The sequence below is a fragment of the Phyllobates terribilis genome, unplaced genomic scaffold (assembly GCF_046119375.1).
Source record: "Phyllobates terribilis strain yellow unplaced genomic scaffold, ASM4611937v1 Scaffold_171__1_contigs__length_4068163, whole genome shotgun sequence".
NCBI classification, from domain to species: domain Eukaryota; kingdom Metazoa; phylum Chordata; class Amphibia; order Anura; family Dendrobatidae; genus Phyllobates; species Phyllobates terribilis.
Genome location: NW_027362931.1, coordinates 3784497 through 3810429, shown reverse-complemented (window position 1 = coordinate 3810429; position 25933 = coordinate 3784497). Strand labels below are relative to the sequence as shown.

General features: G+C 42.8%; 1 protein-coding gene and 1 pseudogene across 1 annotated transcript; one reads left to right on the top strand and one right to left on the bottom strand.

Annotated features, from left to right (window-relative positions):
* Window positions 1-25933, top strand: part of LOC141212366 (uncharacterized) — a 288826-nt pseudogene that overhangs the window by 201198 nt on the left and 61695 nt on the right.
* LOC141212347 (uncharacterized) lies at window positions 15896-23456 on the bottom strand. The gene is made up of 3 exons (XM_073664904.1): window positions 23421-23456; window positions 21822-21939; window positions 15896-17268 (listed from the first exon to the last, which is right to left on the bottom strand). Exons 1-3 carry the CDS (start codon window positions 23454-23456, stop codon window positions 15896-15898), a joined length of 1527 nt encoding a protein of 508 aa, XP_073521005.1.

The following is a 25933-nucleotide window of genomic DNA, read 5'->3' as shown; positions in this document are numbered from 1 at the left end:
TACAAGACATCAACGACCACGACCGATGGATCCTGTAACTAAGGCTCCGATCACATCTACAAGACATCACCATCCACGAGCGATGGATCCTGTAACGAAGACTCTGATCACATCTACTAGACATCATAAAATCACTAGTTTATAAAGGATTACACCTCGGAAGTGACATCATATGTAAAACAAAAAAATGCCTACCCAATAAAATTCTTTATGCATAAATCTCGTATAACGTTAATTCAAAAAATACATAAAACAAAACTATATACAGTACAGACCAAAGGTTTGGACACACCTGCTCATTTATAGAGTTTTCTGTATTTTCATGACTATGAAAATTGCACATTCACACTGAAAGTATCAAAACTATGAATTAACACATGTGGAATTATATACTTAACAAAAAAGTGTGAAACAACTGAAAATATGTCTTATATTCTAGGTTCTTCAAAGTAGCCACCTTTTGCTTTGTTGACTGCTTTGCACACTCTTGGCATTCTCTTGATGAGCTTCAAGAGGAAGTCACCGGAAATGGTCTTCCAACAATCTTGAAGGAGTTCCCAGAGATGTTTAGCACTTGTTGGCCCTTTTGCCTTCACTCTGCGGTCCAGCTCACCCCAAACCATCTCGATTGGGTTCAGGTCTGGTGACTGTGGAGGCAAGGTCATCTGGCGTAGCACCCCATCACTCTCCTTCTTGGTCAAATAGCCCTTACACAGCCTGGAGGTGTGTTTGGGGTCATTGTCCTGTTGAAAAATAAATGATGGTCCAACTAAACGCAAACCGGATGGAATAGCATGCCGCTGCAAGATGCTGTGGTAGCCATGCTGGTTCAGTATGCCTTCAATTTTGAATAAATCCCCAACAGTGTCACCAGCAAAGCCCCCCCACACCATCACACCTCCTCCTCCATGCTTCACGGTGGGAACCAGGCATGTAGAGTCCATCCGTTCACCTTTTCTGCGTCGCACAAAGACACGGTGGTTGGAACCAAAGATCTCAAATTTGGACTCATCAGACCAAAGAACAGATTTCCACTGGTCTAATGTCCATTACTTGTGTTCTTTAGCCCAAACTAGTCTCTTCTGCTTGTTGCCTGTCATTAGCAGTGGTTTCCTAGCAGCTATTTTACCATGAAGGCCTGCTGCACAAAGTCTCCTCTTAACAGTTGTTGAAGAGATGTGTCTGCTGCTAGAACTCTGTGTGGCATTGACCTGGTCTCTAATCTCAGCTGCTGTTAACCTGCGATTTCTGAGGCTGGTGACTCGGATAAACTTATCCTCAGAAGCAGAGGTGACTCTTGGTCTTCCTTTCCTGGGGCGGTCCTCATGTGAGCCAGTTTCTTTGTAGCGCTTGATAGTTTTTGCAACTGCACTTGGGGACACTTTCAAAGTTTGCCCAATTTTTCGCACTGACTGACCTTCATTTCTTAAAGTACTGATGGCCACTCATTTATCTTTACTTAGCTGCTTTTTCTTGCCATAATACAAATTTTAACAGTCTATTCAGTAGGACTATCAGCTGTGTATCCATCTGACTTCTGCACAACACAACTGATGGTCCCAACCCCATTTATAAGGCAAGAAATCCCACTAATTAAACCTGACAGGGCACACCTGTGAAGTGAAAACCATTTCCGGTGACTACCTCTTGAAGCTCATCAAGAGAATGCCAAGAGTGTGCAAAGCAGTCATCAAAGCAAAAGGTGGCTACTTTGAAGAACCTGGAATATAAGACATATTTTCAGTTGTTTCACAGTTTTTTTGTTAAGTATATAATTCCACATGTGTTAATTCATAGTTTTGATGCCTTCAGTGTGAATGTACAATTTTCATAGTCATGAAAATACAGAAAAATCATTAAATGAGAAGGTGTGTCCAAACTTTTGGTCTGTACTGTATATTTTTTATATTATTCACAGCTACATAGACATTATTGCATTAAATACAATTAATCAAAGCTATATTGATGAATCATATACTACTATACAGAAAGTTTTTTTCCTTAGAATATAATAGTGCATCAAATCTATTCTATTAGTTCTTTTTAAATGAATCCTCCTCTATTAGATAAAATTTCATATAATGCCATAAGTCCCCACAGTCCCTCTTCATATCTACTCAACTCTCCTCCTCCAAAACCAGCTTCTCCGCCATCACAGAAGATCAACTTTTCTCTCCAAGTAACATCTCACCACCTGTGAACTTGACCCAATCCCGTTCCACCTCATCCCAAACCTGCAGTCTTCATCCCAACCCTAACCCACCTCTTCAACCTGTCACTAGCAACTGGTGTCTTCCCCTCATGCTCCAAACATGCCTCGATCACACCCATCCTCAAAAATCCATCCCTTGACCCATCCTCTTTGACTAGCTATTGCCCTATATTGCTTCTCCCCTATGCCTCAAAACTACTGGAACAACACGTCCATCTTGAGCTGTTCTCCCACCTCTCCTCCTGCTCCCTCTTTCACCGCCTCCAATCTGGCATCCGACCGCACCATTCTTCTGAAACTGCCCTGACTAAAGACACCAACGACCTACTGACCGCCAAATCCAAGCGACACTACTCTGCCCTTCTCTTTCTGGACCTGTCATCTGCCTTTGACACAGTAGACCATCATCTCTTGGCATCACAAACTTGGCCCTATCTTGGATCTCTTCATACCTAACAGACCGGACATTCAGCATCTCCCACTCACACACCACCTCCTCACCTCGCCTCGTATCTGTCAGTGTTCCCCAAGGCTCAGTTCCAAGACCCCTGCTCTTCTCCATCTACACCTTCGGCCTGGGACAGCTCATAGAGTCTCACAGCTTTCAGTATCACCTCTATGCCGATGACACACAGATCTACCTCTCTGGACCTGATATCACCTCCTTACTAACCAAAATCCCACAATATCTGTCTGCTATTTCATCTTTCTTCTCTAGATTTCTAAAACTTAATATGGATAAAACTGAATTCATCATCTTTCCACCATCTCGCTCAACCCCCCATCTATCAAAGTCAATGGCTGTCCACTCTCCCCAGTCCCGCAAGCTCGCTGCCTCGGGGTAACCCTTGACTCTGATCTCTCCTTCAAACCTCATATCCAAGCCCTTTCCACTTCCTGCCCACTCCAACTCAAAAATATTTCCCGGATCCGCACATTCCTCAACCACGAATCTGCAAAAACACCCGTGCATGCCCTCATCATCTCCCGCCTCGACTACTGCAACCTCCTGCTCTGTGGCCTCCCTTCTAACACTCTAATCTATCCTAAACTCTGCTGCCCGACTAATCCACCTGTCCCCCCGCTATTCCCCGGCCTCTCCTCTCTGTCAATCCCTTCACTGGCTCCCCATTGCCCAGAGACTCCAGTTCAAAACCCTAACCATGGCATAAAAAGCCACCCACAGTCTGTCTCCTTCATATATCTGTGACCTAGTTTCCCGGTACTTACCTGCACCAACCTCTGATCCTCACAAGATCTCCTTCTCTACTCCTCTCTTATCTCCTCTTCCCACAATCGCATACAAGATTTCTGCCGTGCATCCCCCCTACTCTGGAACTCTCTACCCCAACACATCAGACTCTCGTCGACCGTGGAAACCTTCAAAAGGAGCCTGAAGACCTACCTGTTCCAACAAGACTACAACCTGCAGTAACCCTTGCTCCACCACACTGCTGCACGACCAGCTCTACCCTCACCTACTGTATCCTCACCCATCCCTTATAGATTGTGAGCCCTCGCGTGCAGGGTCCTCTCTCCTCCTGTACCAGTTGCTGACTTGTTTTTGTTCCAATTATTGTACTTGTTGTTTGCTGTGTATATCCCTTTTAAACATGTAAAGCGTAAAGGAATTAATAGTGCTATAATAATAAAAAATAATAATGCGACTTATCTAATCTAATCTAATTTAATATAAACTAGTGATTGTATGATGACTGCATTGTTGAAAAAAGCCTGGGACGGGCTGAAACATCCTTTGGAATTGGCAATGAAATAAAAGAGCAATTATTCACTGAACACGTGAGTGCTGGGAATCACTTCCTTTCTGCATATTCTACTCCGCGTGCAGCACCACCACCGATCCATCATCCCTGTATTCATATTGGGATACGAGCACACATTTTTCACCATCGCTGCAACAAGTCGGATTTTCAATTAGGAAGAAGCCGCTAGAATTATGGCGCAATCCACAATATGAACAGATTTCCTGAAAATCCCAACAAGTGAGTTCAAAAGACAAGACTTTGAGAGGGGAAACTAAGAGGTTGATTTCATACGAGTTGCATGCTGAAACACTTGTAGAATATTATCGAGAAAAGAAAATACAGCAGGACTTAAGGGTTTAACCTACGTTCGATGCTGTTTTCAGAAGATAATATATTCTGCGATGATTTTGAGCAAGTGATTAATAAATGCTCTATGGATTTGATGTTACTAACTATTGACAGATTGCATAGAGCCATCGCTGACCTTAAAGTTCAGAGTGCTAATATTGAAGAGCAATTAACCTCCTGTTTGAAATCTGATAAACTTTCCATTATGAAGGAATCTTTGAATTCTGTTCTGGATATTCATTGAAAGGATTTACAAGAGAGAAAAAGAAGGAAATTTACTCGTGACACTGAAGACTATCTAAATAATAAAGTTTATAGATGGCGAGAGCAAACTTTCAATAGGATTAGAAATCCCAGACAATGTTTTAGGAATGATTTTTATTCATCTGATTCTAGCAGCGAGTTCTCAGGATCCTGGAGGAATCCACGTCCTTTTTCTGCGAGAACAAAGAAGCAGAACATCACAAGAAGAGGAGGAGAGCAGGTCGCCATCACCGACACAGCTACACCTGCGATGCAAACAAGATCTCAGGTAGAGAGGAGTCCCTTGTTACAAACATTTCATCAAAAACTTTTTTGCAATTCAGATGCAAGTATGCAGAAAGGACTTTCATTTGTTGTTATGTCCAAACTTAATACATTTCAACTTGATTTGGACATTAAGTTTCTCCGTAATGTCAGATTAAAACGTTTTTTTCAAATGTGATTACACCTGCGCGCACTTTACCTGTATTACAGTTGAAATGCTTTACTGCATCTGAACTGGGATTAAGACAAAGAAGCTTTTTCTCTCCACCCAAATTCACGTATGCAGATAGACAAAGTGGTCCTTATCCAAGAATGAATTTGGGTTTTAGAGAGAGACAAGCATTGACTTCTTTAAGGCATGACGATTCGATCGAAATTAAACCGGCAGCCAAGGGTGGTTCAGTGGTGGTAATGGATCGTTACAAATATTAAAAAAAGAAATGTTGCGACAATTGTCAGATCAGACGACCTATGAACCACTGAGCCATGATCCCTTGCCCAAAATTCAGAGGAAAATTTCCAACATGATTGATAAATATAAAAACCTGGGTATTATTGATGATAAATTAGCGGAGTTTTTGGTGAAGATGGATCCCCTTACACCTGTATTTTATATACTACCAAAGGTGCATACAACCTTAATTGATCCTCCGGGCAAGGCCAATTGTGGCATCAACTAACTCGGTATTATCCTCGTTATCAATCATGTTGGTAGGATCCTCCTCGATTAATCAAAAAAACAAAACAAAAGCATTTCTTCTGGATACTAAAGATTTTTTTGAAAAAAATTAAAATGATTGATGATAGTGGAGATGATACTATATTAGTTACCATTGATGGAGCTAATTTATACACTTCTAGAGAACATCACAAGGGACTTGAGGCGATCCATTGGAGCCGCCTGCTGCAGCCTACACTGTGCCCGCTGCTAAAGAAAATGAATATTCACTGCTCCGCACGCCCATGGGCGTGGAGAACAATGAATATTAATTTTCCTCAAAAACGCGCACACTGTAGCCGCAGTGCGGCTCCTGCTGCCTCTGTCCGGTTTATGTTCCCGCTATTAAAGACCATGAATATTCACTACAATCCACTCCCATGGGTTGTAGTGAATATTCATGGTCTTTAATAGTGGGCACAAAGACTGCCGTCCGCAGCAGGAGCTGTGCTGCAGGTACTATGTGAGTTAATGGTCACTGCTCCACACACAGTTCTGGCGCAGGGAGCAGTAACTATTCCAGAACAGCATCTCACACTGTGAGGGCGCATGGCAGGGACGCCATGCACGCCTTTCATAGTGAGTGTCGACAGCAGAGTGGGACGTAGCGCTGGAGGAGAGAGGAGGTGATTATAATTGTTTATTTTTGTGTGTGCAGCGTGATGGGGATCAGGGGATGGCCTTGTATACTAGGATGAGGGGTGCCATGCATACCAGGATGAGGGGTGCCATGCATACCAAGAAGAGGGATGAGGGGTGCCATGCATACCAGGATGAGGGGTGTCATGCATACCAAGAAGAGGGATGAGGGGTGCCATGCATACCAAGATGAGGGGAACCATGCATACCAGGATGAGGGGTGCCATGCCTACCAGGATGAGGGGTGCCTAGCATATCAGGATGGGGATTAAGGGGTGCCATGCATACCAGGATAAGAGATTGGGGTGCCATATATACAAAGATGGGGGATTTGGGTGCCATGCAGACCAGGATGGGGATGAGGGGTGCCATGCATATCAGGATGGTGATGAGGGCCACGTATAAGAGGAAGGAGGGGGCCATACAGACCAGGATGGGGAATATTAACAGAATTGGGGGACATTACCCCTATAACAGTGTTAGCAGCAGACCCCCTCCCCCTTAACAGGGAATCATGACCACATTTTTTGCTTACATTTTTTTTCTATTTTCTTCCTCTAAAACCTAGGTGCATCTTATAGTGCGAAAAATACGGTATTTCTTTGTTTTAGACAACATTGTTGCGCTGATTTAATATTGATGAATCCCTACTTGATGTAATTTCAATGATGATACTCGACACAGTCCAAGTAGAGGTTATTTTCATAAGATAATTTACACATGATATAATAATAATAATAATATAATGAGATAATCATGTTTCAACTTCATATTAGTAAATTGAATAGAAATAAATCTAATAGAGGATTAATTTAAAAATAACTAATAGAATAGATTTGATACACTATAATGTTCTAAGGAATAAACTTTCTGTATAGCATATGATTCATCAATATAGCTTTGATTAATTATATTTAATGCAATAATGTCTACGTAGCCGTGAATAATATAATAATTCAAAAAATACATAAAATAAAAAATAAATTATGTTATACGGGATTCATGCATGAAGAATTATATCGGGTAGGCGGATTTTTGTTTTACATCTGATGTCACTTCTGAGGTGTAATCCTTTATAAACTAGTGATTGTATGATGACTGTATTGCTGAAAAAAGCCTGGGACGGGCTGAAATGTCCACTGGAATTGGCAATGAAATAAAAGATGTGACAAAGTCACTGGTAAAGTGCTGGAGGGGAGATATGTTTTCCTGAGGCCATTAGCTTTAGTGAAATAAAGCCGTTAAGTTTCCTTCAGCATATTATTTGCTGAGAAGGGTTAAGTCGCCACTTGTAAAATGTATGTCTTTATAAGAACAACCATAGAGCGGGGGGAGGTTGTTCTCCATATCTCCACCTGAAGGTGCGGTCTGGGGTCTAAATACAAGGTCTGCTGAGGCATTACTTGTTCAGTAAGTCTGGGGAGGCAAACTCCAGACATGTTAGTGTTGAGCTGACCTGAACCTTGTGGAGTAGCTAGACTCTGAGCAGGTGGACCCCTGCTAACACAAGGACTGTGTTTTGCGTGACCATTTTATTTTTTGTTTTCCCGTTTTGCCCAAAGGGCTGTTTTATTTTCATTGACTCAATGTTGGTTTATGCCACATTCTAATAAACCAACAAGAGATATAAAGAAAGCGTACCTGTGTCTACCTCCGTGTGCAGCTGAGTGAGCGATCTAGTGAGCAATTATTCACTGAATACGTGAGTGCCGGGAATTACTTCCTTTCTGCATATTCTACTCCACGTACACCACGCTAACGGAGTGCCGATCCACCATCCCTGTATGCAGGGTTCTAGTGATCTGCCTACCATCAGGAAATAGTCTAAGTATGGAATTATTAGGGTGTTCTGTTCACAAAGATTCGCTGTCATCTCCACTATGATCTTTGTAAATACTCTCGGAGCCATGGATTCCAGCCTCCATAAGGACAAAATCTCAGAAATTTCCACCATTATCTACTTGTCCTAACATCGACATTTTTGTAAAGATGGTTAGTCAAGATTTTGACAATATTTCCCGATATCCGTCTTTTGATAACTTGACTAAGACCGAAAGACAGAGCCTGCTTCGGTTACGTAACCTCAATGATATTGTTTTCAAACCGGCGGATAAGGGTGGGAATGTGGTGGTTTGGCCCAAAATCATGTATGAGGCAGAGGCACTTCGACAATTAAGTGACTCCAATACATATAGGAAGATGACATTCAATCCTCTTACTAAATTCCAAAATGAGCTGTCGAATCTTCTGCTTGAAGCCAAGAATGATGTGATTATCTGCAATGAGTTACATCAGGCATTGAAGGTCTGTGAGCCATCCATTCCCACCCTTTATCTGCTTCCGAAAATCCACAAAAACAGTCAAGTACCACCCGGCCGGCCAATCATATCGGGGTAGGTAACTGCCTCGAAAATGTCAATAAATTTATTGACTCCAAATTACAACCTTTGGTTGAATTACTTCTATCTTTCACCAAAGATACTAGTGAATTTCTAAAAAAAGTAGATGGCCTTCATGTGGATAAGAATACTCTTTTGGTCACATGTGATGTGGAGGCACTGTATACTAACATTCGACACACTGATAGTGTACAGGCAACGCAATATTTTTTACAGACTTCAACTATTCCTTCCACAATGAGCTACTTTATTGTACAACTATTACAGTTTACGTTGTCTCATAACTTTTTCCTGTTTAAGGGGTCGTTCTACCTGCAGCTCCAGGGAACTGCGATGGGTGCTTCTTTTGCCCCATCATATGCCAACTTGTTCCTGGGGCTGTGGGAGAGGGACCTCTTCCTGTCCGATCGATGTGCATCTGTGGACCGCGTTCTTTTTTGGACGCGGTACATAGATGACATATTTTTGATCTGGCAGGGGTCAGAACAGGAACTGCATGAATTCATGAGTACTTTAAATCATAATCCTCATAATATTCACCTCACATATCACTTTGACAAGCAGTCCATTGAATTCTTGGATGTTAAAATAAAAAAAGACGTAAACAATTGTTTGCAGACGGATCTATTCCGTAAGACTACATCGGTAAATTCTCTCTTACTAGCTTCTTCGTCCCACCCACCAGCCATGATTCGATCAATACCAATAGGTCAATTTCTGAGGCTGCGCCGCATATGTTCCAATAATGCTGATTTTGAAACACAGGCAGATGATTTAAAGAACCGATTTTTGGAGAGAGGATATAGCCGCCGCTCTATCAAAAGAGCATACAACACAGCCAAGCATACTTCACGTCATATGGCTCTATATTCAAAAAGGACACCCTCTTTCAATAATCGGGTCAGATTTATCACTCAATATCATGGCCAAACGAATCTAATGCGTCATTTCTTGGAAAAATCATGGCCAATTCTTTTATCTGATCCGGTCCTCGCTAAATACCTTGACCCTAAACCTAACATTACTTTTAGGAGGTCACGTAATTTACGTGACTGTTTGGTGAAGAGTCACTACACCAATGAGGGTAACACGTTTCTGTCCAATCTCGAACCTCCGAAGGGCTGCAAACCATGTGGCAAATGTGTTGCATGTCCTAATATTGGACGTGCCCGTGATTTCCAAAGTTCTGATGGACTATCGACCTACCAGATACAACATCCTATCACTTGCACTACATCTGCAGTGATATATTATGTCATCTGCCCCTGTCCACTAATTTATGTGGGATTGACAACTCGCCAGTTAAAAGTCCGAATACGTGAACACGTATTAGGAATCGAAGCAGCAAAGGATGCCAGTGATGCATCGGTATTGAAAACACTACCACGACATTGTAAACAGCATCACAACTGCAATGCTTCTTTATTGCGAGCTATTGGAATTGATCATATCCTGTTATGATCTGCTACAAGCACTAAGGAAAGACCGGAGATCTGTCCCTACAATAGAACTACGCTAGATCCCTACGATGTAACGGGGAACCTGATCCTGCGATCAGACCCGCTAAAGTCCTCAGCTAGTCTGAACGAAGACCTATAGATGTGAGGGAGGGATCCCTACAAGAACTAGGGACTGGGAGAAAGATGGACACCTCCTAGCAGAAATTGTAGCAGTAAAAAGAAAAACAAACAACATAGAACATAGAGGTCCAAAGACCTAGCTAAACTGACTGAGAAAGGTAACAGAGCACCAAGCTAGCTTAAGAGTAGAAATTACAATGAAGTCCAGCATGGCCAGAAGGGCGGAGCAGGATTAAATAGGCAAAAAAGGTCATGTGACCAGCAAAGGAAAAAACCTAACAGGAGAGTTCTAACATATCCCACATAATATCAGAGGCGGAAAAATTAGCAAATCTCTGGGCAAATTAGAAACTAGGTGGATTTGGACACTAAAAACTGTACACCCCCTGGGCCTCAATGAAAACATAAGCTTTGTTCCATTCCTGTAACTGTCCTTTGGTCTTTTGTACCATTTTTACAGGTTTTATGTTTGTTTTTATTGTATTCTAAACAAATTCTTTTATTCATTATTTATTTAGTGTGCGTCTTGGTGTTGATTTCCGTATACTTCACTGGCTATGAAATATCCCATCTGACTCCTGAACCTGGATGTGGACCTGCAACTGTGGACTATTGAAACATTACAGACGATTGGGGTTTTGCGGCGCTTTTTTATTTCACTATTCTTACATGTCCGAGTATTTACACCAACACATATTACCATTCACTTTCACTCTCACTGATTTGTTTTCACATACACTCTTTTCATCCATTTTTTTCATTTTTTCTTTCTTTTTTATACGTCACTATACATGCACTTTATTTGAACATCCTCTACTTATATATTGTGTATATTGTGTATATTTTCACTTTTACACACTTTTTATACACTATTTTTTGTCTATTATACCATGCCCACAATTGGTACATTTACGATTTGATTATGTGATGTAGGTGTTTGGATTTAAATATATACATCTTTCACTTTTATTTCTATTTTTATTTCTATTTATTATTTTTCTTACTAACATGTTTCTTATGCACATATATATATAATGGTTGTATCATTTATTTCTATTTTATAATATTTATTGCATATGGATATGTGGTACACCAGGTATTAATTAACCTCTGTGATTTACAAGTTGCACTTTATATTATATATATATATATATATATATATATATATATATATATTCATTTTCTTCTATGTTATGTTTAATTTATTTTAATTAGTCTATTATAGATTTACACTTTTTACTCTATATCACTTTATCAATCACTGGTATATATTAGCACTCACACTATGATATACCTATGCATACATACATTAGTTTATGTTTTGCACATTGCACTTTGCGTTGGTAATCGAAATATAAATTTCCCAGCTAGATATTTACCATATATATTATATTTAATATTCACAACATTTTATGTATTTTTAATTATTATTATGCTTCTTTTGATCTGGGTCAGTAATATATTTGGTCACCAACTCTGATCTGTCTGGTGAGCTTGCGTTGTCTGCGCTCCCTGTTCCTGCTGGCCCTGCATCTTTATGTGTCCGGAGGCTCGGGTCAGATACAGCCGGTCACATGATGCGGTTGCCCGCAGGTCCTGGTGCCTCCTGACAGCGCATGCGCAACTACACTAGGCAGACCACAATACAGGACCTTACCGCGCATTGCATGTTGGATATGGCATCTGCCCGCCCCTGTTGATCAACGTTGCTAAGTCACTGCCAGGTCACTTCCGGTTCCGGAATAGACACGCTGCGCACACTGTGACTTCCTTTTCGGCGCCACATTCCTTCTTATACTTGGTTGTCTCCAAAGACCAACACCCCATGACGAAGGACGCTTCTGTCCGAAACGCGCGTCGGGGTATTCCCGTGATCCCTCCATTACATTCCACAATCAGGTATGTCAGTTCTCTGCTTAGTATTGTGTGCATTCATTGTTAAATTATATACCTTACAAAAATAATTTGGTACCTGGTACTTATTTATTTCAGTAGCAGTAACTTCTTTCCTTATATAGCCCCATAGACCATTGTGCGGCAGTGTATACTTCACCCCTAATATAGTTCTACAGAATATTGTGCGGAAGTATATACTATTTTTTCTGGCTCTGACATACTTGTTTATTCCACTTACTCAATTACGTAATTTTTGTGGGTTTGTAATATATCTTGTCTATTGCAACTGTTATATCTATTGTGTCATGTTCTTTTTATTAGGTTGCAATTACATTTTTATATGGTGGGTTCTCATGTGTTTGTAGCACCACTTTGACCATTTTCCAATAAAGGTCTTTTATATATATTTTATATATATTTTGGTTTATGTCTCTTGTATATTGGACTGGACATTCGGTGGTTCTCCTTTTCTCCTGTGTTCTTAACCGAATGGTCTTCCATTTATTTTGGTCCACACAGTATATACAATCTATCAATTACTGCTGGGTTGTTCATATTGACCTATGTGTCTCTATGATATATTCCCTATTTCATGTGGATATTCCTAAGTGTACTCTTGGATTGAAACATGGTAGTATGCATCTTTTCTCATTAAGACATACCACAGAAGAGTCCGCATAATCACGCAGCTAATACACCACCACAACGGGGAGACTAATGGACGATTAACGAGAGGGCATCGCAAAAACAGCTGAGAAAAATGACCAAGGAAAAAATAGCGACATAAAGCCCATAAACATTACTTAGATGTAAAAAAATATATAAATCTTTATTGAATATATCTTAGTTAAAAGTCAATTAGATTACATAAGGAGTAGTAAACACCAATGACCATGTACAGAAAAGAGAACGGACATATCACACAGCCAGCCCTTATGGCCCGACAATATTATCGATGATTAAATAAATATGCTCCAATCCATAACATAATATTCCCATCCATCTAGGGTAGTTTATAAGTCATGATTCCGTATGCAGATAAAATATATAGCTACCTTGGGTACAGGAAGCCAGGAGCGTACCAACGGCTGGGTGGTGTACATCTACCCCAACGCGTGTTTCGGCGAACCTTCGTCAGGGGGTATGTGTCAGTGTCAATGTGATCCCGTTTAAATGTGCCCACGCCAATCACCACGTGTGTAAAAAACCGGATGTCCATAGTCTGATCGATAGGTTTGAGGACCTTTGATGACGCATACCGCGTCATGATAGGTGGGGCGGCCCGCGGCGTCAGCATCACGTGGCACCCGCGTCACAGTCAGCTGACCGCGGCGCAGGTCCTCACGATGTAGCAACCTAGAAACAGAAGTTTTACATCCGATTGTTTTGACTTCATCTTGAAGGGTTGATACACCAGAAATCTGTTCAGACCTCTCAAATTTACTATAGTTCTGAAAGTGCCATCCAGCTTCTTTATCAAGAAAAGGGGGGAATATAATGCCTTTCCTTATTCTTCTATGGGTACCTCCCAAGAGGACCAAAAACTCTTGCCTCCAGGACTAACTATTGCTTGGAAGATCTTCGGAGAGGTGTCACCATGAAGGTTCGCAGGGGTGGAAGGATAGTCTGGAATTCCAATTTTAGGTCTGCTTCCACTATCCCTAGAATCCAGACATGGGATGATTTTTATTCGTATGCATGGAGGAAGAGGGAAAGCATTCCTCCTTCCGGGGGAATGACATCACTGGGAAGACTTCCTTCCCCCTGAAGGCGGCCCCCAAACATGAAACCTTTTTTTTAGTCTTCTGACTTCCTATTTTCCCTGATCCTAGGAGGTCTTTTCCGGCTGTATCTTCTATTCCAAAAGGTACTCCTGTATTCTGGGATAGACAAACTGGGGAATCCTTTCTTTTTATCTCCAGCTTTGTCCAAGATGTCATCCAGAACTTGACCAAAAAGAAAGCCCCCATCACATGGGATTGAACACAGTTTGGTCTTTGACTGGACATCCCCAGGCCAACTTTTTACCCATAGCACCCTACGAGTGGCCATAAAGAGGCCCGCTAACCTGGCTGCCAGCCTCACTGAGTCTGTTGAGGCATCTGCAATAAAAGCTGCTGCTCCCTGCATCAGCCAGGATCTTTTCCTTTGGGACATTATCCTTCGGTTGACCTTCTAGTTGTTGCAACCAGATAATCATAGATCTGGCTGTACAGGTCGTAGAGACCGCTGGCTTCAGGGCACCCACCGAGGACTCCCAGGTGTGTCTTAAGTAACCATCTGCCTTTCTATCCAGATGGTCTTTCAGAATACCCACATCCTCAAAAGGCAAGGTAGATTTTCTGGATGAATTGGCCACTGCTACGTCTATCTTTGGGATATTATTCCATGAGTCTTGTTTTGGCATCTTCTCTTAGAAGATGATGGTAGTGAACCATTTCTCTTCGTTTTTCTCTCTTAATGAGAGCCTGAATCTTTTCATTAATTAGAAATATGCGCCTCTTTTTTTTTTGCTCTAATCCACAAAACATGAACTCTTGTATGGATTTGGGGGTCTTAGCATCCGAGATGCCCATGGTAGCTCTCACAGCCTTAATCAACCTATCTGCGACTTTTATAGGAAAGCATGGCCTACCCCCTGTATCGCCATTAAAGAATGAAAAGGAACAAGAATCCAATCCACATTCACCTTCCGACTTTATAGATTCATCTAAATCAGGTGATAATTTTTTGGACCCCTTCCTTCCTTTTCTATTCCTTTTTTTATGAATAAGGGTCTCAAGGGAATCCTTAACTTGTACCCTGATCACGGATCTCAAATCCATGAAGTTAGTGGATTCTTCACATGCGGTTTTCTGTACACAATCTGCACAGTCTTTTCTGCCACAAGTCAGGTAACTTATCCCTACAAAGGGTTCACTCCTTATTCTTTTGTGCCACATTTCTTAAGCCGTTCCTAGTAATTAGAGACAAGAAAAAGGGACTTAATTACCATGGTGAAATTTCTCAAAGATCAGTCAGCATTCTGGAGTTTAATAAGGGTACCAGATTCATAGGCTGGATCAAATCACACCATTATTCGTGTTTGGTGGTACTGTCACTTCTGCAACTCATGAGACTGCCATTGCTGCGTGAACTCTGATCCTGGCACTGCCGTTCCTCCATATCACGTGGGGAAGGAGAGCCAGAGAAAACCCACTCTTTTGGCAGTCAGGCGTGATTTTGAAAGAGGGACCAGCCACAGCAACTCCCGCACACCCTTGTGCATGCCTTCTCCAGACCCCCTAGAAGTTAAATCCAACACTTCAGGTCAGAAGTCTCCGGCATGCTCTTCATCAGGGCGCACCAATCCCAGGGCGTCCTGCACATGCGCAAGCCTGGGACATTGTTGGAGCCAGCAAGCATCCAAAAGGACTTCGGCGCTTGCATCTACATGAGCCCTCAAGTGACCAGCGGTGGCGCTTCCAGGACCCTAGACCGGCACTATAGACAAGGAGCCTTTCTTCCAGGCAAGGCCTGGGTAAGTTTCTCCTTTAACTTTCCTCTCCTGATTCTTCAGCTTCAGGTTCCCTCATGGACAGGAAACCAAAATGATGCGGGGTAGAGGTGCAGCCCTCTTACTCAGTACGCTTCCTGTCCTTATTGGGTGAATTCCCTCTCTCGTGTGGCGCTGGTCATGGGGAAAGGACAATTTTAGAAATTGTTCTGGTATTCAGTGAGATATTAATGACAATCTTACTTATCAAAGGGGGTGTACTCATTATTCTGAGCAATTTTACTAAAAATTTTAAAACACACAGTGTACATGATTACAGTTTCTTTCCTGTATGACTTCCCTCATGTCTAACAAGATACGATTTATTTACAAAAGATTTCCCACATAGTGAACATGAATACAGCTTCTCCCCAGTGTGACTTCTCTCGTGCATCACAAGACTTAATTTACCTGTGAAGGCCTTCCCACATTCCAAACATGAAAATGGCTTTTCTCCTGTATGAATTTTCTGATGTTTAATAAGATTCATTTTATCTGTAAAGCATTTCCCACATTCTGAACAGGAATATGGCTTCTCTCCTGTTTGAGTTTTCTGATGTCTAATAAGAGTCTTTTTATCAATAAAGTATTTCCCACATACTGAACATGAAAATGACTTTTCTCCTGTGTGAATTCTCTCATGTATAACACATTTTGATTTCTCTGTAAAGCATTTCCCACATTCTGAACAGGAATACAGCTTCTCCCCAGTGTGACTTCTCTTGTGCAACACAAGACTCCCTTTACCTGTGAAGGCCTTCCCACATTCCGAACATGAAAATGTCTTTTCTCCTGTGTGAATTCTCTCATGTTTAACACAATTTGATTTATATGTAAAGCATTTCCCACATTCTGAACAGGAATACGGCTTCTCTCCTGTGTGAGTTTTCTGATGTCTAATAAGAGTCCCTTTATCTGTAAAGCATTTCCCACATACTGAACATGAAAATGGTTTTTCTCCTGTGTGAATTCTCTGATGTGTAATAAATCTTGATTTACATGTAAAGCATTTCCCACATTCTGAACATGAATACAGCTTCTCTCCTGTGTGAATTCTCTGATGTGTAATAAGATTCCCTTTATCTGTAAAGCATTTCCCACATTCTGAACATGAATATGGCTTCTCTCCTGTGTGAATTCTCTGATGGGTAGAAAGACTCCATTTACCTGGGAAGGCCTTCCCACATTCCAAACATGAAAATGGCTTTATTCCTGTGTGAATTCTCTCATGTCTAACACATTTTGATTTCTCTGTAAAGCATTTCCCACATTCTGAACAGGAATATGGCTTCTCTCCTGTGTGAATTCTCTGATGTATAACAAGTTTTGTTTTATATGTAAAGCATTTCCCACATTCTGAACAGGAGTATGGCTTTTCTCCTTTGTGTTTTCTTTGTGTCTGAGCTGAGCTTTTAGTAAGTTGCTTGTCACACTGAAATCTTGAATCCACTTTGCCCCCTGGACTTTTGGTAATAATGTGAGATTGCTCAGGTGATGATTCCTCATGATCAGGAGGATTATAAGAAGGTGAAGTGCTGTGAAGTCCAGGAGGAGCAGGAAGGGTGATGGGGTTTTCTCCATTAGAGTGCTTCCTGATATCTTCTTTTTTACAGTTTAGTGATAAACCGTTATTCCCACAAGGATTTCCTATAAGGATGAAAGATAGAAAAAAAAAATCACATCTAATAATGAAGACCCTCGTCAGTGAAAGTACCGGTAATAAGGAGGACAACTACATGCCATCACATTAACACAATGGCGGGTAAAGTGAATGACACTTATAAACTGGTGACATTGGCACAAGTCAGGGGTGGCAGAGATTAGACAGAAAATAGACAGTTCTTAAAGGGAACCTGTCATCAGGATTTACCCCCTTAATGTACCACCAGTGCCATTTCACTCTCTCAAGCTTCCCATCATGCCCTCAGTGTAGAAAAGTGTCCTCTTATTCTTGTGTAATAAAGACTGATCAGGACGTTGTGTATATTATATGGGAACAATGAGGAATACTGTCACCATGTAACAATACATCGCTTATGGTTTATGGCGCCAGGATTTGGTAACACAAAAATGTCTGAAAAGAAACAAAGTATTTATTGTAGAAAAGTCCTAAAAGAAAATGAAATAAATATATTGTTATTGGCTTGGATTAGTTGTATTACCGCAGTTACAGCGACCCTCCACCCCGGGACTGAACACTACACATTTCCCTGTACAGTCCCCTATGGGGTCCTCTGCCCTCCGCTGCCCCCTCAGATCGGTGGTCTCTTCCCCCGGCTTCCAGGACGGCCAGTGCAGTGGTATGGGGAGTGCAGTAATACGTCTACCCCACCCTCCCCTGCCTTTCCTGTGCTGTGACCTATGGGGCAGCGCCACATCCTATTAATCTCCCAGCAGTCTGCGGGGCGTCACCAGTTACAGATGTATTCTGCACCTGCTTTCATTGCTCCTGTTTGTCTTTGGTAACCTTGTCTGGCTTCCATAATACCCCGGGATGACTTTGGCCTCCATCTACAGGACCATTCTTAGGGTATGTGCACACGATGCAGAAATGAAGCAGAAAATTTCTGCATTATTTCTGCATCTCCCTGGCAGAAAAAACGCATGCAGATTGTGCATGCGTTTTTCCTGCAGAATACATGCGAATTCACATGCGTTTCCACATGCATTTCCGCATGTGGATTGACAAGCGCTTTCCAGGCGATTTTAGCATCACCTGGAAATTGCTTGTGACAACTAGGTCACACTATATAAATCCATACAAACAGCATGGATTTATATAGTGTGACTCGAGAGAGTGGTAAAAATAAAAAATAATGTATACTTTACCCTCCGATGGCCCCCGGTGTCCCGCTCAATCCGTTCTCCCTCGCCGGCAACTTTGAATTGAAAGACCTGCCGACGTCAGCGTCACGTGACCCGTCACATGACTCTGACGTCAGCGCAGGTCCTTCACTGCAAAGTGCCGGGAACCAAGCAAGAGCGGTGCGCGGGCCGACAGAAGGTAAGTATACATTTATTTTTTATTTTATTCTTGTTTTACAGCTTTTTTAATGGCACATTAGAACGCACCAATTACGCAAGTACAGATGCAGTCTTGCGGAATTGGCGCGTTCTAATGCAAGTCAATGGCGGCAAAAACGCCGCGTTGACGCAAAATTAATTGACATGCTGCGGATTTTTGAGCGCAGCATTTACGTTGCGGAAAAATCCGCATCATGGGCACAGCTCATGCGGATTTCAATTGGGGAACATTGCTGCCCTTCTACCATGCGTTTTTAATGCGTTTCCGCGGCGTTTACGCAACTGCAAAAACGCCGCGGAAACGCATTAAAAACGCATCGTGTGAGCTCAGCCTTACTCGGCTTCCTGATTCTGACCTCGTCCCGCTTCTTGATTGTCTAGCACCTGCCATCTTTGGGTCAGATCTGACATGTCGACCTTCTTCTGCCAGCTCGCTCTACCAGCCAGCACTACTATGTGGAGCAGCCCCGGTGTCTGTGCTGTAAGTCCAGATCACTGTACAGTGGTAAAAAGATGGAAGCCGGGAAACCTCTGGGACCGGCTGTATGGAGACTGTGTGTTAGGCTATGTGCCCACGTTGCATTTATGAAGCAGAAAATTTCTGCTTCATTTCTGCAAGTCCTCTCCCGGAAAAACGCATGCGGAATTCCGCACGCGTTTATCGCGCATTTTTCGCGCGTTTATCACGCGTTTTCCACATGCGGAATTGCCTTGCGTTTTTTATGCATTGGACAAAAGCAATTCTGCTTGCGGAAACGCAAAATTAAATGACATGCTGCGGATTTTTGAACGCAGCATAAACGCTGCGGAAAAATCCGCAGCATGTGCATAGAACTTGCGGAATCCCATTGGGGACCATGGGGTGCGGGTTACCAAGCGTTTTACAAGCGTTTCCGCTGCGGAAATTCCGCATCAAAAACGCTTGAAAAACGCTACGTGGGCACACAGCCTAAGAGCCTTATTATTAGGACCTGCCAGGTTTCCTCCATCGGTTCACCGTTACAGGAGGCAAATGGAGGACACAAGGAAGGGAGTCTATATATGATAACCGTATAGTCACTTCTCAGTCTCAGGGTGGACGGTCGTTTTATCACTCAACTTGTGCAGCTCATGAAGAGAGAAAAATTCTAAAAAATAACAGCAGAATAAAGATGATAAAGTAACAAGATGAGAAATACAACTCATCCCCCACAAGAAAGCTCCTCATACAGCGAGGTCAGTAATGAGAAATAAACCATCAAGAATGGAAGAAACAATCCTACAGAGGCCGGACAGACATCTGTCTGAGATGGTGAGTCCTGCATTGAGCAGGGGGCTGGATACGGGGACCCTGGAGGTGGTCCCCTCCAACCAGAACATTCTAGGATTGTAAGTTGTTTGGTCATTTTATCTGTAAATCATTTCCCCCATTATCGGCCTTACAGATACATTATTTTATTGATTTTTTTACTTTCTCGTCCTCTCATTTCCGGAGTCATAATGTTATTGGTCACTAAGCTGCGCAGTTCTTCTGCTATTCACCCTATAAATGTAAGAAAATACTGACAACTGGGCGTTACCATTGTTCCCCTACATTGTCCAATCAGTGCTGAGTGTCAGAAGTGTGGGGACACATGTATGGAGAACGGTGACACCCGGTTATCATGTCATTCATAAATGTCGGAGGAACGGCCGGGAATCTGAGCAGCAGTTTCTTTCTTTGGTAACAATTCTTGTCGGAAAAAGAATTTCATCCAATTTATTGGTAAAAAAAAACAACTTAAAACTTTCGGAACCTGGATGAGGACGTCTTCTTACCTTCTTTTGGTAATTTATGTATTTTACTGTTGGAAAGAGAATTATTTATTCACGTTAGAGGCTCAGATGGTGGGACGATTCCTAGACGACATCTTGTCTGGAGAGACCGAGAGTGAAGATTCTTCTAAAGGGACGTTCCCAAAAATCACAATGTGCTCTTATAATAAAGTACACCCTGGTTATTGTGAATATAACCCCTGTATAACATCTGGCCTGTCCTGCACATATCACCCCCTGAGTATGCCCCCTAGGATCTATATACCCAGCAGTTGAAATTGTAACCAATACATACCGAGGAGCCACATGTTATATACTGGGGGGTGGGACAGGGCTGGATGTTATACACCGGGGGGACAACAGGGCCTGAAGGAGAAGCCAGAATGCAGTGATTAATGCGTGTGGCCCAATACTATTCTCCATATAGTGAATCTCTCCATATTACAATATTCACCATAAATGAGACGCTGACAGGGGATATAATCCGTGCATGGTGAAGGGCGCCCCCTCTGGGCAGTATTTAGTCTCCATGTTTATATGTTGATTGGACCAGGTCTCAAAACCCAACATGACTGTCAGATAATGACAACTCTAGATGCGGCCATCGCAGCTGTTTGTAGATACGAGCTCCTAATCCCTTTATGATGAAGCAATTCTCCACCCGGCACAGAGGACTAAACATCTGTCATGTACTGTCACCTACCTGGTGTCCTTCGCTTGTCTCCGACTAAGACCGGTGTTCTGGTCCTCCTACATCCAAGATGGCCTCCATCGTGGCAGAGGGACGACAGCCGTATGTCTGACCCACACCTCCATAGCATGGCACTTACTGACTTACCATAGGGGTCTTCATGCCACCGGGCGGCCGGCCTGGATGAGGAGGGACCAGAACGCCAGCCTCAGTGTAGGAGGCAGTGGGAAGCAAACAGAGGCGACAGGTAGGACGACTCTACATGTGACATGTGTCGTCACTCGTCAGCACCAGGCAGAGGCTGCTACATCACCGAGATCCATAGGACGGGGAGATTCATAACCTGGAGCACAAGCTCAGTCATTTATATGGCAGCACGGACTTGTGGAAGAAAAATATGGACGTAAAGGATGGAAGGAATATTATAGAAGGTAAAGGAAAACTAATATGTGATTCCTAAATCATTAAGAAGAGGTGTGAAGGCGGCCCCGGTATTCATCAGTGCACAGCCGGACTCTACAGGAGCAGCCGCGCCATCACCGGACGCTTCTGCTGTGATGTGGACAGCGGATAAAGCTTCACTGCACCGGAGACTCCACACGATATCACACACCGGTCATCATCATCATCATCATCATCATCATCACACGTCGGTCATCATCATCATCACACACCGGTCATTATTACATACCTGTGAAAACATCTACCGGAATCTCCTCCTTCCCGTCACTCACACACGGCTGATCCCCCCTCGTCATCGCTTCTTCTTCTGTCTCATCCTTCACTTTATTCTTAGTCGGATCTTCCTCCTGATATATCAGATGTAACAATCAGCACAATACAAGAAACCACCAAAATCTGTGACATCTATGACCTCAATCAGAAATGTCCCCCATATACAGATCCGGTACAGGGCTCAGCACCGTCTACCTGATGATCCTCCGGGATGTTGTGATTCTCTTCTGGACAGTCCTGGGGATACAGAGGACGGAGACATCTCTCTGGTGGATTTCTCCTCCTGAATCCATCTGTAGGAAACACACAGTAACAGAATAGATTGTGTCATGTGTGACAAAGTTACTGGTAAAGTGATAGAGGGAAGATATATTTCACGGAGGCTATTAGCTTCTGTGAATTGAAACCATGAAATTTGCTTCAACATGTTATTTGCTTAAAGAGGTTAAACTTCCATGTTAAAAGGGAGTGTTTTTTGTGAATGATCATTGTGAAGGGTGGGAGGTCATTCACCATATCTCCATCTCAGAGTGTGGTCTTTGGTTTAAATACAAGTCCTACTGAGGAATTCAGTGTTCAGTGTCTGGAGAAGCTAGCTCCAGAGAGGATCTTGTGTTTGTTTTTCCTGAACCAAGTGGAGTTGCTGAACTCTCAGCAGGGGGATCCCTGCTATCACAAAGACTGTGCTTTTGTGTTACCATTTTGCTTTGTTTTCCTCTTTTGGCCAAAGGGCCGTGATTTCTTTTATGGACTCAGTGTTGGTTTATGCTGCATTTTAATAAACCAACCAGAAGTTTTTAAAGAAACAGTGTACCTGTGTCTACCTCCGTGTGAGTGATCTACCACATGTTATGATGAAATCATGGGAGTAGTAGTAGGTGACCACAGAACAGACATGACAGTCTCCCCTCCTCACCCTGCTGATCGGCCCATATTGCGGTCGCCTCTTCTGCTCCATGTATAACCTCAACCTTAATATCAATCAGATCTTCACCCTAAAAAGAACAATGTAAGATGAGCTCAGGTCCCATCACTTCATGGTCAGATGTTGTGGGGACTTCAGTGTCGTCTACCTGATGATCCTCCGGGATGCTGTGATTCTCCTCTGGACAGTCCTGGGGATACAGAGGATGGGGACATCTCTCTGGTGGATTTCTCCTCCTGGATCCATCTGTGGAGACACAGAGACTGAATACATGACCTGCCGTGTATCGGTCTATATATGAGACTCGTCTCTCAGAACCAGTAATTCTATGTTTATTAGTGATTAAAAACACATATTTATTTGATCATTTAAAATATAGATAAAAAATATATATATATATAAATAGTAAGTCATTCGGGGTAGGAGTCACATAAACAGAGCCACAGGGGTACTTAAATCCTCATGCCCTCAAAACAACGGTATATATAAAGTTTAACAGAGTAGTATCAAACAGCAGATGGAAAGTAGTATGATATCAAAAAGTTAGTAATAAATGACACATAACCATCTACAAAAAACTGCCTGTAAACAGTGGGCGTTCAGAGCCGCACGCTAATCCCCATTGCTTACATGGGTAAGCCCCATCTGATTTGAATATGATTGCATTTTCAATATACCAGATCCTTAGATGGAGGGTGGTTTTACCTGTTAACCCACTGTTTACAGGCAGTTTTTTGTAGATATTCCTGAACAGTAGGATGATTGTCTTGCGAGTACGATGTGACTTCTCTCACCTGTCTCGCATCTGTATGACATCCGTATCAAACGCGTTTATAACATCAGCTTTTACAGACGGTCATTCTCTGACATTTCAGGCTAATTTTCTAACTAATAAAACATTTTTTATAGATCTAGAAAGATAGAAATGAGTCAGTGAGATATATCATCAGGGCAGGGCGTGTGGAGCTGCTGTACATGGATTTAGCTAATAATTAAAGAATTGAAAGTAAAAAAAGCAAAGGGGGAAAGCGGACAGCTGATGCTTATAGTCTGGGAAGCGGGTAATAAACATTAATTAACATAGATCTTCCCAGGGGATTAATATTAACATCTGCGTAGCCTTTACTGGTTATTAACAAGGGGTGACCCCCTCCCAAAATAATGATGTGGGGGTCCCTTCTATTTTTAATAACCAGAAAAGGCCGAGAGACGTCATCACATCCACCGGAGCCAACAAGAGTCTCCTCTCACCTGGTGATGTCAGAGGCCGGAGCTCCTCCATCATCACCTCCTGGTACCGATCCTGGTGTCCTTCTAGATACTCCCACTCCTCCATGGAGAGATAGACAGCGACGTCCTGACACCTTATAGGAACCTGACAACAACGACACCGTCATCACCCAGAATCCTCCAGTGCTGTCCTGTATAATGTCCCAGCAGTCACCTCTCCGCTCATCCATCACCCAGAATCCTCCAGTGCTATCCTGTATAATGTCCCAGCAGTCAACTCTCCGGTCATCACCCAGAATCCTCCAGTGCTGTCCTGTATAATGTCCCAGCAGTCGCCTCTCCGCTCATCACCTAGAATCCTCCAGTGCTGTCCTGTATAATGTCCCAGCAGTCACCTCTCCGGTCATCACCCAGAATCCTCCAGTGCTGTCCTGTATAATGTCCCAGCAGTCACCTCTCCGCTCATCACCCAGAATCCTCCAGTGCGGTCCTGTATAATGTCCCAGCAGTCACCTCTCCGCTCATCACCCAGAATCCTCCAGTGCCGTCCTGTATAATGTCCCAGCAGTCACCTCTCCGGTCATCACCCAGAATCCTCCAGTGCTGTCCTGTATAATGTCCCAGCAGTCACCTCTCCACTCATCACCCAGCATCCTCCAGTGCTGTCCCGTATAATGTCCCAGCAGTCACCTCTCCGGTCATCACCCAGAATCCTCCAGTGCTGTCCTGTATAATGTCCCAGCAGTCACCTCTCCGGTCATCACCCAGAATCCTCCAGTGCAGTCCTGTATAATGTCCCAGCAGTCACCTCTCCGCTCATCACCCAGAATCCTCCAGTGCTGTCCTGTATAATGTTCCAGCAGTCACCTCTCCGCTCATCACCCAGAATCCTCCAGTGCTGTCCTGTATAATGTCCCAGCAGTCACCTCTCCGCTCAGCAGCTCAATCATCTTGTTGCTGAGCTCTAGGATCTTCTTTTTCTTCCTCTCATGTATCGGGGGGTGCGGGGGAGGCTCTGTGATGGGGCTCTGGCTCCGCCCTCCTGACTCCTGGAGATGGATGATGGGAGTCACACCCTCCCCCGGTGTCTTCCTCACTATTGTGTAATCCTGTGTATGGAGAAAAGTGGTAAAACACAAAACCCCAGAGAGATAATGAAATAGTTGTGGCTTTCTAACCCAAAACCTAATTACAGGTTCCTATTAACACTTTCACCCACGAGACTGTTTTCACCTTTCTGATTAGGCCAATTTTTTCAATTCTTACTAGTTTGACTTTAATTTTGATCAAAATTACACGGTGACCCTATTTGGGCCATGTGTGAACACGCTCTTACATGCTGCATGTACACTCATTTATATTCCAGTTCATTTCTTTTGTTTTTTTTCAGTTAAAGGGGTCCTCCCATCTCCAAGATCCCATCCCAATATGTAGTAGGTGTAATAATAATAATAATATTAGCAAATACCTTCAATTAGAAATGTAGTATAGTATTTTTGGTTGGCTAGCTCTCTTACCCCATGTGCAGAGCATCGCAGGACCTTAGGTATCCATGGTTACGACCACTAGCAGCTAGCCAACTAACTGTGATTTTATCAGTGGACGTAACCATGGATACCTAAGGTCCTGCGATGCTCTGCACATGAGGTAAGTGGCGAATCAAAAATACTATACTACATTTCTAATTGAAGGTATTTGCTAATATTCCTATTATTACACCTACTACATATTGGGATAGGATCTTGGAGATGGGAGTACCCCTTTAAGTGTGCACAAGTGTGGTAATCTCATGTGGTGTATGGCAGGGGGCTGCACTCCTCGCAGTATACAATGTATCTCGCTGTGGACAGTTTTCTGTCAGAAGAGTCCTCTCTTCTCAAATTAAACTCCACAATATAATATTTTTCCAGTAA